We start from the raw sequence: 14,485 nt of genomic DNA, 5'->3' as shown, positions 1-14,485 counted from the left end.
CCCCAGTCTTCCCACTGAACCCCTCCGATTAAGTCAGTGTAAGAGTCACATGTGAATTCTTCCAGAAGGGGGCACAGCAGCCACACGGATCACCTGGTTTCAGACGAGCCACTGAGATTGGAAAATTAATGCTGAAGTATGTGGCTGCTGCAGGTTAGACCAACAATGCCGCTGGGGAGGGAGAAGGTATCTAGAACTGATCTCTTGGCATTTTGCCCTGGGCTGTGTCAGGTCAGCTGACTCGGGTTCAAGCGTTTCCCACCGCGCACGGATGAGAAAGCAAGACGACGAGCGGCAGTGGGCGGCCCCGCTGGGCTGACAGGACGCGGCCGTTCCGGCCTCAGACCCCCTCCCGGCACGCACTCACCTCACCAAGGCACACACCCGCCAGTTCCGGTTGTAGCTGAGTAAGGTGGTCATATCCACGCTGCTCAGTTCAAAGTCAAAGACCTCAAAAGAAAAAAAAACAAAAACAAAAAACCCAGTTATAAGAATAACTTCAAATAAAGGCCAAACCCAGAATACGAAGCGCCCACACAGCTGTGTGCAGGGCCGCTGAGGGGCCGCTGCCCTGCGTGGCCTGCGTGGCTCTGCGTGGGGAGGGCAGGAGGAAGACAACGGTCAGAGAAACGGAACTGCAGGACTCTCCGGAGAACGCCCACGTGCTGGCGGGATACTACTACACAAAACGAGAAGACAGTCCCTCCCTTCGGAGCCTCTGAGCAAAACGGTACTTTTGAGTCCACTTAGTGACTGTCAAAACCACAGAGGTGATGGGCGCCTGGGTGGCTCAGTCGTTAAGCGACCGCCTTCGGCTCAGGTCATGATCCCAGGCGCCTGGGATCGAGCCCCGCATCGGGCTACCTGCTCAGCGGGAAGCCTGCTCCTCCCTCTCCCACTCCCCCTGCTTGTGTTCCCTCTCTCGCTGTGTCTCTCTGTCAAATAAATAATAAAAATAAAATCTTTAAAAAAAAAAAAAAAACCACAGAGGTGCTGAGCATTTCTGTGACAAGCAGCAGTGTCAAGAAAATGATGGATCACAAGTGTCTCCGCCTCAGTTTACAGTGACGCGAAGGGAAGAGGTAATTCAACAAGCGCAACACAAGGAACACGCGATCGCACACTGTAGGGAGACGCTGTACAAAGCACTCAGAGGGTCCAGAGGAATTAGGAATGAAGTCCGGCCGGGCAGCTGAAGGATGCGGTCAAAGGAGGTATCTGAGATGGGCCTAAACAGCCAAACAACAGCTAGACAGAGAGGACAAGAAAGGTCCGTCGGGAGGGGCACCATGCCCGTGAGGCCCACAGCCTGCCGGGGAAGAACTCAGCCATCAGGGAGGCCAGCAGGCGGGCCCACAGCAGCCGCCGGTGAGCATGGGAGGGGCGGCGCGCCTGGGGACGAGGAAGGCCCTCATGCCACGATGTCCAGAAAGCACGCTGCTGCACACTCGCCAGCTACATCTGTGAGCAAGTGTGCAAACACTGCACAGTTGTCTACACAGGCTGGCTCCCTGTGAGGGGACAGGACGGTGGGGTCCCACACATGACAGTCCAGGCACGAGATCACAGGCCCCGTCTCCTACTCTGCTGAAAAAACCCTGGCCAACCAGCCAGGGTCTTACCTGAAAGTTCTCAGCAATGTGTTCGGGTGTCATGGACTTGGGGATCACGACCAAATTCCTCTGCATGGGGAACCGGATCAGAATCTGTGAACAGAGGGGCCGAGGGTGTACGTACACCAATAATCTACATTATTATGTCACTTAGTCTTACATACATCCATTCCCCGAAGACGGAAATTCCAGAACGTCACAGGCAAGAAAACGGGAGGCTCAGAGAGGTCAGGGCCACCCCCAGCCATGCCATGCGCTTCCGCGTCTCCCAGGTGTACTGGGCATGAGGAGGAAGCCATCCTACCACTTGGGAGAAGAAGAACATTTCCCAGGCAGCGGAGGATGAGTGCTCTCCTGCGAGCACAGATGAGCTTCCCACCTGCGTCAGCAAACACGGCCCCTCGGGGCGGCTTGTAGAGGTGGGGGGGTGGGCACTACCATCCCCACCACGTGGCCATCTTCTGGCTTCCTAGTCTGTGTACCTGTCTACCACCCACTCCAGGACCTCTAGCTGCACTTCCAGGGAGGGCTTGGCTGGGCTTGCTCGCCTCTCCCTCCCCGCTAAAGGGGACCACTAAGAGTGCAGGGACTTCTGGGAACAGTCACAGGCGCGTGGAGAGGACGATACCTGGGCTGTGGTCTTCTTGTGCTTGGCTGCGATAGCTTTGATCCTGGGATCCTCCAACAGGGAAGGGTCCTCAGGCTTGGCCCTGGAGACAGAAAGATGGCCTGTGTGAGCACCCATCATCACTTCCACTCAAGGCAGCTCTAACTCCCCTCGACCTTAGAGGGCAGCCCACCAGTCTCCTCCTGATTTGAAGCTCGGGTACAAATTCCCAACCCTCTAGAAAAAGAGCGGCCATCTTGCTACTAGAAATGACAACCAGGAAACCCAGCAAGAGGCTCCTGGGTAAGTCTGCAAGTTGGCGCCAGAAGCATTTTTCTTGACGCTGAGTATTTCTTTCTAGCCATTTCTAACCTTCACCGATGGACAAGAGAACACGCTCCAGTGGGAACCTCACCAGGGCCTGTCGGGAGAGCCGAGCGGGCTGTAGGCAGTCACCACGATGCCTTTGGACTGGCAGTACTGGATTAACTTCTCCTGAGTGAGGTATGGGTGGCACTCGATCTGCAGATGCAAACGGGGGGCTGGTGGTGGCATGTGGGCACAGGTATGGGGACATACAGGAAGTGCCCCCCCTTCCCAGACAGAAAACGATGTAGAACCAACGTCTGAGCTCCCCAATAAGCTGTAACAACGGTCTCCATTTCCCAGCTAGTGTCCTCAACACAAACAACAATAATGTTGTTATCCGTGTACTGTGGCCACGGGCCCTAAGGGTTTGTTCTGGCTTTGGCCATTTATCAACTGTGACAAGTCTGAGGATCTCAACGTCTGCACGCTGATAATCCGGGAGAGCCTGAGTCATCACAAGCCAGGCTCCAACCCCGTCTCTCCTGCAAGCTCGGCTCCCAGATGGGTCACCATCATTCTCAATCCCGAATCGGGACCTGCCTACTGGCTGCTCCCCGGGGGACGCAGATCAGAAGTAACTGCCAGCTTCAGAAAGTAACCAAACAGTCTCCCATGCACACCCCTCCCCCGCCGATGTTTACCTGGTTAACAGCCGGCTTATACTTTAAGCCAGGTTTGTTTAAGATCTTCTCGACTTGGAGATGGTTGAAGTTGGAGACTCCAATAGCTTTCACCAGCCCTTCATCCATCAGCTCTTCCATGGCCTACCAACAAAAGAGGGGCTGCTTGCTCCTGACATGTGTCCCAGAGGACAAGGACGAGAAAAGCATCTCTGGCTCCAGTCAGTTCAACAGGTCCTGCCCTTACTAATCGGTGCCAGCAAATTAGACCGAGAAGCCAAGAGACACCAAGACAAAAGCCAGGCTGGCTTTAATAAGACAGGAAGAGCAAAAATGGTGATCAAACACCAAAATGCAGAGAAAGACACAGCAGAGCAGATCACTCACAGGAGAAAGGGAAAACAGCAAGGAGGGAGAAGACCGGGTCAAGGACCGTCTTACCTCCCACGTGTCCACAAAATTGGTGTCGCTGGGAATCACATTGCCTTCCCCATCCAGTGGGAAATATTCCTTCCCATGCTGTTGTTACAAGAGCAAACAATCAATGACAGCCCTTCACAGACCTGCATCTTTAAACACAAAGTTCTAAGAAAAAAAATTACTCTTAACTTCCATAGCTAAGTTTTCAGAAGACAATCAAGGGCAAACGCACAGGCCAGTGGGAAAAGGAAATAGGCAGACAAGTCCTGAAGCCCCCAGACACTTCTCCTTTCAAATGGTTGCAGCTGACTGTCCGATGGAACCAGCACAATACAACAGGGCTAGAGAATAAAAGCCACATGCCTTTAATCCAGCGGACCAAGCAGAAAACGGACCCTGTGGCTAGGAAGAAGGCAAAGGAGGTAATAACCCGAGTTTGTTTAGTGCAGAGACTCAGGCTGCCAAGGAATACTGATCAGGCTTCCACAGGATAGGGCCTATGCGCAGAAGGCAGGACTACACCCCCGCACACGGAGGCAGAGGGTGACAGCCAATGAGGTCTTCCGGCCACGTGCAGAATGTCATCTGAGCCACATTCGTGGTCACAGTTTGAAACGGTACCACCAGCAGCAAATGACAAAGCACGGCGCTCCTCAAATTCTGTAACGTGCAACCGAGTCGCCTACGGCTCCGATTCAGTAGGCCTGGGGGGCCGGAGGCTGATTTCTAACAGCTCCCAGGTGACCACACTGGCAGCTACTTCAGGGACGGGGCCTGGGCCAGTCTGGACACACACGCAGCATGTGCCCACCTCTACCCACCTAATGCAGGAGGGCCTGGCACACCCAGGCTACACGGAGGGACAGGGGCCTGGCCTGAGCCCTGTGTCGCCTACCTTGAAGCCGGTTGGCCAGTGAATCAGGTAGAGGTCCAGGTAGTCCAGCTTCAGATCACTGAGCGTCTTCTGGCAGGCTCCCTTCACCATGCTCTTCTCGTGGAACGTGCACCAGAGCTGAAGCAGGGAGAGAGCACATCTTAGCCCACGTGCAGGAGGTGTGTCCCCAGCCGGGAGCCAGACAGCTCGAAGACAAAACCCACCCCTCTCCCTGTGGCACTGTAAATGGTGGTGAGGGAGTTTCCGTTGCACACCGTGGACCCTAACTTTCCAAAGGCAGGCAGGATAATCAGGTCAGGGAAATCCGGCAGAGGGACCAAACTGAAGGCATAATGTAGAATGGACAGGTTGGGAAGGCACAGGCCCTAAACATGAGCTCTCAAGGCCATTTTCCTACAAGGCTTGGTCTCTGTGGAGCCAGCCTCACCCTCCCACCCAGTGTCCCTTTGGGCACCCAAAGCCTCCAGGTGAAAGACCGTGGCCTGCAGTGGAGATCCAGTCTCCAGATGGAAACCAAGTTCTGTCCTCAAAGGTAACTCCCTGGAAAGGGAGCACCAACCCACAACCTAAGCCTCATCCACAAGGGGCTCTAACCAATGGCTCTACACCGCATGACCATCTAACACACAGGGGACAGGCGAGCTTCGGAGCCCGCTATGGCCTGCAGTCAACCCGTTTCCCTGGCAGAACGGCCTCGGCTCCCAAGCCAGCTCTGCCATTGTACAAACATGAAGGAGAAGCCAATCGCCTGGGCCCCCCTGCCGAGCAGCACCTTGCTGACGACGAAGAGGTCCTCACGCTTCACCACCTGCTCCTTGAGCTTCTCCTGGATGGCCAACCCCACCTCATTCTCGTTCTGGTACACGTGAGCACAATCGATGTGGCGGTACCCAAGGTCAATCGCCGTCTTCACGGCCTCGGTCACTTTGCCTGGAGGGGACTGAAAGGAAAAGACCGGAAGGCATGGAGTTAAAATCAACAATGAAGCAACCCAGGAAGAAAGAAGGGCAGTGTGAGCCCCCCGCTCCTTGCTGAAGCTCCTGCCCCTCTCCAACGGCTGCGGATGGCCAGCGGCTTCCCAAACCATCTGCTCTCAGATGGGGGCCTGGAGCCCAGGTGAAATGCCGCATGGCTTCACATTAGCATACTCTGACAACCACTTAACGGCAGCCTAGCCCACCCTAAAAAGATGTGCCAGAGCCGTCTCCCTTGCTTCTTTACATGTTGATTTACAAACCACCATATAAAAAAAACCACCCTATCTGAATCTTTTAGGTTCCCAAGACAATAGGAGACACCTTGTCCTTCAAATAGCTCAGAATATTTTAATAACTGCTGTAAATATTTACCCAATGCCCGTTTGGTTTCTGAGCTGTCACTAAACGCCCATGCTTTACTTTCTCTTCTTTTCGGTGTGGATTCTGACATTGGCAATCATTCGCTTTCCAGCAGCTCTGGGAGCTCATCGTAAAGTCAAGGACATTACGGATACAGATTCTAAGGCTGGTGCTTTCTTTGTGACCACGTAAGAACCTGCTCTAAGAGGCAGGGGTGGCAGACGGCCCCTCTGAGATACCAGCAGACAGAAAGGAGTTGGAAGGAGAGGGGAAATGGGCATCACTAATGTGTGGGCAGAGCTGCAAGGAGACTGAACAGCCATCTGACCACCTCTGTGCCCAGGACAGGGCAGAGCCTGGCTGTCAGGGAAGAGGAGGCTCCTCCAGGGCTTCGAGCTTCGCCAGCACCCAGACTGACCTCATGGACATTTACTCCATTGCCTCACTAATCCTACTCAGACCAGAGAGGTGAAAAATACACACATGTGCAACAGACTGTGGCATGAATATAGTGCATTCCTCCAGAGAGCTGGGGGAGAAGAGAATGAAAAGGAAAATCCCCAGGGCTATGAGCAGCTGCAGACATTTGCTGTTTTGACATCAGCTGTTGTGAACAGGCCCGGGGCAGGGGGGGAGATTGTGAACCAGTGGGAACAGGGGTATGGCCAGAGCCTGTTAGTACACTGGGCTTGCTCACCCCCAAGGAGGGAGCAGGGGGCGGGATGCTAACCTCAGGTCTAAGAGAGGGTACACCTCCAGATGACCTGATTCTTTTTTTCCCTGGAGGAACAAAGAAGCGACAGGTACAGCCTTCCCCACCACTGGAGATCCAAGGGAGCAGGCCGAGAGAAGGCCAGGCCCGGACAGAGGGGGGGGGGCGTACTCCCCAGGCCCGGCATGGCCACACAGCGCATCGGGCACAGCCACTAGGTCAAAGGCAGAGGCATGACCCAAACCTGGCCCGCGGGACTCGGTCTCTGCAACTACTACCAGGACAGGCTCCCGTCCTGCTGGGGTCGCCGAGCTAGGGGAATGGAGCCAGGGGCTGCTGGAAGAGAGTGGGGCTGAGAGACAGGAGGGTCGAGAGAGACTGCTCGGAGCGACATCACGTACAGCCTTGACTCTGGTACGCCCGAGGGCATCCTGTGGGCCCAGGAGTCCCCACCTCAAATGTACTTTTTATTCTGCCCAACAGAATTATTCAGCTACTTGGAGCCAGAAAACTGTAAACGAGGATAATCAAAGTTGCCAAAACAGTGGCACAAAACTGAAAAAAGGTTCAGAGAAAAGCCAAGGGCAGAAATGACCAAGAGATGAGCCAGGGACACAGGCACTGGGAAGTGGGCCACGCTGCTTTCTAAAGGTAAAGAAAAACAGAAGCGAGGACTGTCGGGCATTTTATAAATTCAGTCTGCAGAAATTGTAGCAATCGGTGACAAGACTCCCAAGAATGGGGGCTGTGTGCCAGCCTTTTTTTTTTTTTTTAAGATTTTATTTATTTATTTGACAGAGACACACAGCAAGAGAGGGAATACAAGCAGGGGGAGTGGGAGAGGGAGAAGCAGGCTTCCCGCCGAGCAGGGAGCCCGATGCGGGGCTCGATCCCAGGACCCTGGGATCATGACCTGAGCCAAAGGCAGAGGCCCAACGACTGAGCCACCCAGGCGCCCCCAGCCTCCCCTTTTTGGGGACACCTTTTGCAGCCACAGGGAGGCCACACGGGGCCACATGCTCTGCTGCGGGACTGATGGCTGTCCCCTGGGCTGACTCTGGAACAGGCATCCTGGTTCCCAGAAAGCTTGCGGCAGGGCAGATCATGTCACTGAATGGAAACTGACCGGTGGGGTATTTAGCACACACTGGCTCAAACTGAAAATATGGACCCATTTTTACCAGTTTTAAATACATTAATACACTGAATCTTTACCACAACCCTGGCAGATACAGTTATCTCTATAGCTAGGGAAAGAAAGGCACAGAGAGGTGATGCAACAGGCCCATGATCACAGTCGGTCAAAGATGTCAGGACTCAAACGTTGGCAGAAGGACCTTAGAGCCATGTTCTGCCTACAGGTCTGTCCTCCTGTGTGGATCCTAAGAGGCACGAGACATTGGTCAGTGAAAGGATTAAGTCTCCTGGGCTTGGAAAAATCATTCTCTGGAATGAAAATGTACCAGAGTCCACAAACTACATTCACTATTCATCATCTCAACCTAACCCTTCACAGAAAGAGACTAAATGAACTTTTCTTACCACTAACGAATCAGCCAATTTAAGATAACGGTGAAAAATCACACAATAAACTTGTCAATGCTAGTATGTGATTATACCATCTCTCCATTTCATGCCACATTTACAAATGCAAACAGGAGTGGTCCAAACTGAAACTTTGAAAAGAAAATAAATCATGAAAGCGTATTTCCATACATCTCACAGCAAATGTGCAGAAAATCGTTATAGGAAACATTCAAATTACAGATGACCAAATTGTACAAATCCCACCGACTTAAATCATGTTTTAACTCGATTCTGCCAATAATCTGCCCTGTGACTTAGACAAACCCACGGATGCCCAAGTCTCTCGAACCTTAGAGGTCCAGAGCACTAGCTCAGGCAGCAACCTGACAATGGTCTGAGCTGATGGCATCAACAGATGGCAGAGAATTCTCGGCCCCGGGGCCCCCCACCATCTCCACAAGATAGGCCTCCCCATCTCCTCGCTTTGTAACATTTGCAGCCAGCTAATACCAACTCAGACCCTATTAGTGCCCCGCCCTTTACACACACACACACACTTTTAAAAACCTAATCATCTTCCCCTTTGCATGTAGCTCTTACCTGTTACTTTAAAATAATAACCCTCCCTCTATTCCCTCTGCAAGGCTCAACCAGAAAGGTTAGAAAATGGCATCAATGGTAAAAAAAAAAAAAAAAAAAAGTATTTCAGAGATTGAATCCCTTGCAATATTAACCATGGGGATTTCTGGAAGAGGGGATTATGTTCTTTCCGATGTATTTTTTAAAAATTTTCTCTAGTTAGCAGATATTACTTTTGCAATGAAAGGAGGGATGGGAATGAAGGAAACTTAACTTTCGGGGAAAATCCTAGGTAAGATGTAGGAGAACAGTGTGCCAATGATAATCCTAGGGTAAGGAATAGGAAACCTAACTTTTTATGTGAACTTAGACTTAATAACGAAACAGGGCCATCAACCTCTAAAGCCTTTAAAAATACCATGATCACAGAAAAGCCGTCCCCACAAACATTATTTAACTTCTTCCGATTAAACCAGCTTTTCTTCAGAGAAACTCAACCTGCGTCTAAGAGAAACTCATTTTTTATCATTAGGTTTGTTTAAATACTAGTGGTCTTACAATATAATTTTCTATTTTAAGTGTTCGTTTTAAGTGTAAGTCATTTCAACCAGATGCAAGTGTAACAGGCATTTGTTACTTCTCAAAATGTATTCCATTCACTTAGAATCTTCTGGAAGAGGAGTCGGCAAACTTCTTCTCTAAGATTCCAGACAGAAAATATCTTAGGCTTTGTGGGCCTGACAGTCAGATGCAGGTGCCCCGCTCTGCAGCACAAAAGCAGTCATAAATAATATGTACACAGGAGGTGTGTTCTAATAAAACTTTATTTACAAAAACAGTCTGTGGCCTATAGTTTACCAGCCCATTTCTATGCCAGAAGAGCATACAAAGAAATGGGGATTAGGCAAGAGGCCCAGCCTTGATTTGTCCTAATTCCTAATCACAAATAAAATGTCTGGTGTCCAATTCAGTATTATGATAACGAAAAGTTTAAGTATTCTGATACTGAACATGGGTATTTTGGTGACCAAAAGGGTTTAATCCCAGTTCTAATTTAGCCAATTGACAATACAATCTCAATCAACTTCGGGTAAATCTGAGCAAGCTGGCTTCCTCACTCTGTAGGGCACACAATGCTCCACTCTGCACAAATGGGAGACTGGGGACCCGGTGGTTTGTATAAACAAGGCTTAAAATCTGCCGTACTCCTAAGATTCCAACAGACCAAGCATGGGGGAGAATCCAGAGAGTAAAAACAACATGCTACCTCTCGTGTCCAATCTACGGTCAATACAAAGTGTGCTTTTCAATGTTTGGTGCAGATAAGCCAACCTCACTGGGCTCATGATCAGTACGTCCACATCATTTTGCAGTTCTGTACAAATGATAAGGGGTTGACCACCCTTTTCACTTGCCTTATCACATGAAAACAGTCAATCTGGCTACTCTTTGGCATCAAAGCTCATAATCAGGCTTGGCAACGAACACAAACCAACTAATAAAATTGAAATTGGCTTCCTCCCACCCAACCTGAATCAATCTCTGCTCAATTCTAAGACACTGATATCTCTACTTGGTTGAGATGGGACTGGACCAGGGCTGGCCCTGCTTGGGGAAGACTTACTTAACTATCTTTGATCTTGAAGAAGGCCAGGTTGAGGCCCGCAGGGAGATGAGGCAGGTTAACAGTAAAACCAAGTTATGGTCTCAGCTCCAAAGCCAGCACCTCTTCCTCCCTCCCCAACCCAGGATCTTGGGGCCAATACAAGCTTGTCCCACTTTGGGCACGTGACAGAAAAGTCTTTCTCAGCATTTTTTCTACCTCATGTGTTCTTAAAGGGGGAGATATCACCCCCAAAGAGACAAAAACTGGTTCAGTGGGGGCAAAAAATAAATCTTAGCTTACACAAAGGTTTGTGGCCCTCTGAAGGGCCACAGGACATAAACAGATACACAGTCTATCTCTGATGTTAAAATTGTATGTGGGGGGCAATTAGGGAAAAATGTTTCAAAGATTCCTGCATGGGGCAGGGGTGGAGATAATGGAAAAGAGGTTAAGAAACACAGTTGTACCCCCCTCCTCAGTTTGGAGTATGTGGGTGTGTTATAATAACCAAACTACCAACAATTTTTCTGCTAGGTCAGAACATTTACTAGCAACAGGACTGCAAGAGGGCATCAAAAGAAATCTGTTCTAACGGATTCCTGGCAAAACAAGGTTGGTGGGTTTACTTCCTGTCTAATGGGGAAGGCAAGCTTGCCTGGGAGAAACGCTCGCTATGGCACACGGGGTCTGAGGCAGAGATGCTCTCCCATCTGCCTGAAAGCCTCACCCCCAAGGACAGAAGGGCAGTTTTGAGGACCTTTGATGCAAAAAGCAGATCAGAGATCACTAGAGCCCCGCGAAGGGTCTGGATAGTACGACACAGATGCCATGATAGGAAAGATCCAGGAGAACAAGGAACTGTACCCTCTTGCAGAGCCTCCCCCACTTCTCACAAAGGTAAGCAAATGCTTCTCAGGTCACCCCTTGTTTTATCCAGCATCTGTGAAGAAATATGTACACACATATGGGGGAAAGGGGACTATTTGCTATCCTTAAGGAGAAAAAAAAAAAAAGGAATCCATTCTAAGCCTATACTTGCGCTATTTATTTCAGTTACTTCCCTTCTCACACCTCAACACGATTCTGCACAAACCTCATCTCCTCACCCTCCCCACCATCCAAAATTATCTTACTTCTCTGTATTAATTCAATACCTATCTAACATATTTTTTGGGTACCTACTGTTTACCAGGCATTGTAAGACGTGCTGGAAATACTTGTGAACAAGACAGATGCTACCCTCGCCCTCAAAGAACGTACTCTGCCAGAATGAATGACCTAACTATAGATTTTATAATGTTAAATAAATATACAGCTTTTCAGGGCATTAAGTGCACAAGTGCAGGACTTCAAACTCTCTTTAAGGGACGCCTGGGTGGCTCAGTCGGTTAAGTGTCCCAACTCTTGATTTGGGGTCAGGTCATGATTTCATGTCATGAGATCAGGCTCTGTGCTGTAAGATGCCAGCCCCCTCTCTCCCTCTGCCCCCGCCCCCCCAGTCGTGCCTGCATGCACGCTCACTCTCTAAAAAATAAAAAATAGGGGTCCCTATTTTTTATTCTAGAAATCCTTTTAACAACTTTTATTCCTTATTTACCCTAGAGCAGTAATTTTCAAACGATGGACCAAGGTCAGGAACGTAATTTCTGAAAACACAAAACAGAATAAAAATATTGGAATTCATCCCACTTAGTAGTGTTTTGTGGATCTTTTGTTCCAGTTATATGCGTATGTCTCTGCGTGCCTGCATCATTATACAAACTGTAATAATTTACTATTGCCAAGAAAGTGTCTTTTCACATCCATTCCAAGAGAATAACCCTCAACAGCTGAAATTTAACTCTATCACGGTCATAATTCAATTACACCCTTAGAGACCTCACTGGACTTCTTGAAGGAAACACAAATTACACATACTCTGATTACTTTGGCCAAGAAACACTTTGTGTAAAGCAACTCTTTGACCCTTTTCTTATTTCTTGTATTTACTAATCTTCAATTGCAACAGCTGGCAACAGCTAAGAGTTTTCTCTGGGCGGTAACCACAGGTGCCCAGATTCTCTGCGAAGGTCTGCCCCGCATACGACAACCGCCCCCACCCCAACCCCGACAGGCAAGCTCGGCTACACGGGGTCAGCGTCGCGTGTTTGGGGACACGGAGATAGATGCATCCTGGGCAAACTCGTGGCAGCTAATTTAATTACCTGCAGTCTCCGGGCTTAAGCGGAGTGCTTATTCCTGAGAGAGTAAAAACGGAAATCATTAAGAATAAACTATTTAGAAGAGAGACAAAGGCGCAGCTGCGACAGGTGCGGTTCAGACGCGATTCGCCGGCGCGCGACGGCCCCCCATTTCGGCCCCATCGCCCCGGCTCCTCCCGATTCCCGCCCCCTGGGCAGAGCGGCGGGGCGCGGGAAACCTCCCTCCGTGATTTTCCAACCGGGATTGGATTCCAGGTGCGGCCTGGGGATCCCACCCGCCGAGCGTCTACAGCAGCAGTCCCCCACCCAAGCCCCCGGGACGGCAGGCCAGCGCCCGCTGCCCCGGTCCCCGCGGGGGCCCCCCCCGTCCCGCCCGGGCCCGGCCAGCCCAACTATGGCTCCTTGGAGACCAGGCATCCCCGGCCGGGGGGCCGCTCTGGGTCACTGTAGGTCCCTACCGCCCCACGCCGCGCTGAGCCCGAGACGAGCCGTGGGACGCGCGCGCTCCCGAGAGCACTTACCTTCCAGGTGCCCAGCCCCATGATGGGCATCTTGGCGCCGGTGTAGAGCACGAGGTGGCTGGCCATGACTGCTGAGCTCCTCCGACCCGCTCCCGAGGACCACGCCGCGCCAGCTGCGGCGCAGGCCTTTAAGTAGCGCGTGAGGCCCGCAGGAAGGGCGGGTCCGACGAACGCGCGGCTACGCGAAGGCGGCTTCTGATTGGCCGGCCCGCGCCGAGGCTGGGGCGCCGCAGCCCGGGGGGCTCGGCGAGGACGCGCCTTGCGCTAGGTCCCCGAGGGCCCGGATTCTTGCCGCTCGGCTCGCTCGCCCACGCCCCACCTGGCGGCGGCGGTGGAGACCGCACCAGGCAGTGCGGCACGTTGAAACCAGAATGCTTCAGCGAAAAGTACCAGACATCCTATAAATAAGTAGACTGGGAAGGAGTTCGGGTTTTATTTTTTTAAAAGGAGCCCCGAAGGATACATTTGTCTGTTGTCCAAGCCAGAGTCACGCTCTTTGAGAACTGGACCAATGTCTTATCATCTGTAGGAATCATACTGACTACAGGTACAGTTTAGCAGCGCACTTTGCTTTTAGAAAGGTGCATATCAGAGAAATGGCTTGCAGTCTTGTTGCAGAACACCTACTGGAGACTGGAGTTTACACAGCTTGTATGTAGGCCCTTAGGGCTATCTTGGCATCCCACCCTAGGTGCGAGTTTTGTCTGTACCACTGAGTGTGGTTGAGCAAGCCTTCCTCAAAAGCCAGCTTCTCTTGAGGTTAGGAATCCCTAATGAGCTTGGTCCAGAACCCATGGATGGCATCAGGTCTTCAGAAAATAAGACTATCAAACCAAGTTTCAATAACGAAACTTCTAGAGTGAAAAGGCAGAAACCCACCGAAGAAAAGTTAACTTTAATATTGTAGCTTCAAGTATTTCAAATTAGGAGGTGCTAAATAATAAATTGATCAGCCCTGTCAGCCAAGAAGACATTATTTTCCAACACACCCAAAAGTTGCTGTAAAGAGCTTTGAAGACAATTTTGGTTTCTTTTCAACAACCTCTCTCTCTGATTCTCTGTCCTACCCCAAACCTGCTCTTTTTGCTCCATCACCCTCTAATCTTTCCTAATTATGCAGGACTGGGAATTACGTCTGCAGGGCAATGACTCAAGAACCAGAACTCACTAAACTCCATTCTGGTGATTTTCCACTTGGTGACTTCTAAAAAGTGCCCCCTAGGAAAAATTTATACACAACAGACTAGCCCAGATACTTTTCCATTTGACTTTTATAAAAACCTGCTAATTGGCAAATTCTGATGCTATTTGTCCTCACATAATGGAATTTTAATTAGAACTTTCAGCTGGGAACTTGGTTTGTAATAAAACAGCAGTAGCCTAACATTCTTCATTCATAAGATTTCTGCTGACAGATTATATCCAAAGGTTGCTGTCCAAGGGGCTAGTCCCTTGGGAAAATGATAACACTTTAAATG

General features: G+C 50.5%; 1 protein-coding gene and 1 long non-coding RNA gene across 2 annotated transcripts; both read right to left on the bottom strand.

Moving 5' to 3' along the window:
• Positions 1–304: 304 nt before the first annotated feature.
• On the bottom strand, positions 305–13,167 carry AKR1B1 (aldo-keto reductase family 1 member B). The gene is made up of 9 exons (XM_081800069.1): positions 13,008–13,167; positions 5,297–5,464; positions 4,525–4,641; positions 3,651–3,728; positions 3,231–3,353; positions 2,636–2,742; positions 2,242–2,323; positions 1,623–1,706; positions 305–450 (listed from the first exon to the last, which is right to left on the bottom strand). The coding sequence occupies exons 1-9, from the start codon at positions 13,071–13,073 to the stop codon at positions 364–366; spliced, it is 912 nt and encodes a 303-aa protein (XP_081656195.1). The 5' UTR covers positions 13,074–13,167; the 3' UTR covers positions 305–363.
• On the bottom strand, positions 7,376–12,967 carry LOC115937929 (uncharacterized). The gene is made up of 4 exons (XR_014139127.1): positions 12,945–12,967; positions 12,490–12,523; positions 11,883–11,931; positions 7,376–11,225 (listed from the first exon to the last, which is right to left on the bottom strand). It is a non-coding gene; the product is annotated as an uncharacterized LOC115937929 (long non-coding RNA).
• Positions 13,168–14,485: the final 1,318 nt, after the last annotated feature.

Source organism: Leptonychotes weddellii, chromosome 12 (assembly GCF_054177405.1).
Source record: "Leptonychotes weddellii isolate Sample4059 chromosome 12, ASM5417740v2, whole genome shotgun sequence".
NCBI lineage: Eukaryota > Metazoa > Chordata > Mammalia > Carnivora > Phocidae > Leptonychotes > Leptonychotes weddellii.
This window is presented reverse-complemented; position numbering and strand designations above follow the sequence as displayed.

Bases quoted from the DNA above. Each gene is read 5' to 3' on its own strand.
- AKR1B1 (XM_081800069.1), bottom strand. From the start codon at position 13,073: ATGGCCAGCCACCTCGTGCTCTACACCGGCGCCAAGATGCCCATCATG. The intron at 5,465-13,007 runs GTAAGTGCTCTC...TTTTCCTTTCAG, and splicing joins TGGGGCTGGGCACCTGGAAG to TCCCCTCCAGGCAAAGTGAC. The intron at 451-1,622 runs GTAAGACCCTGG...TTTTCTTTTGAG, and splicing joins ACATTGCTGAGAACTTTCAG to GTCTTTGACTTTGAACTGAG.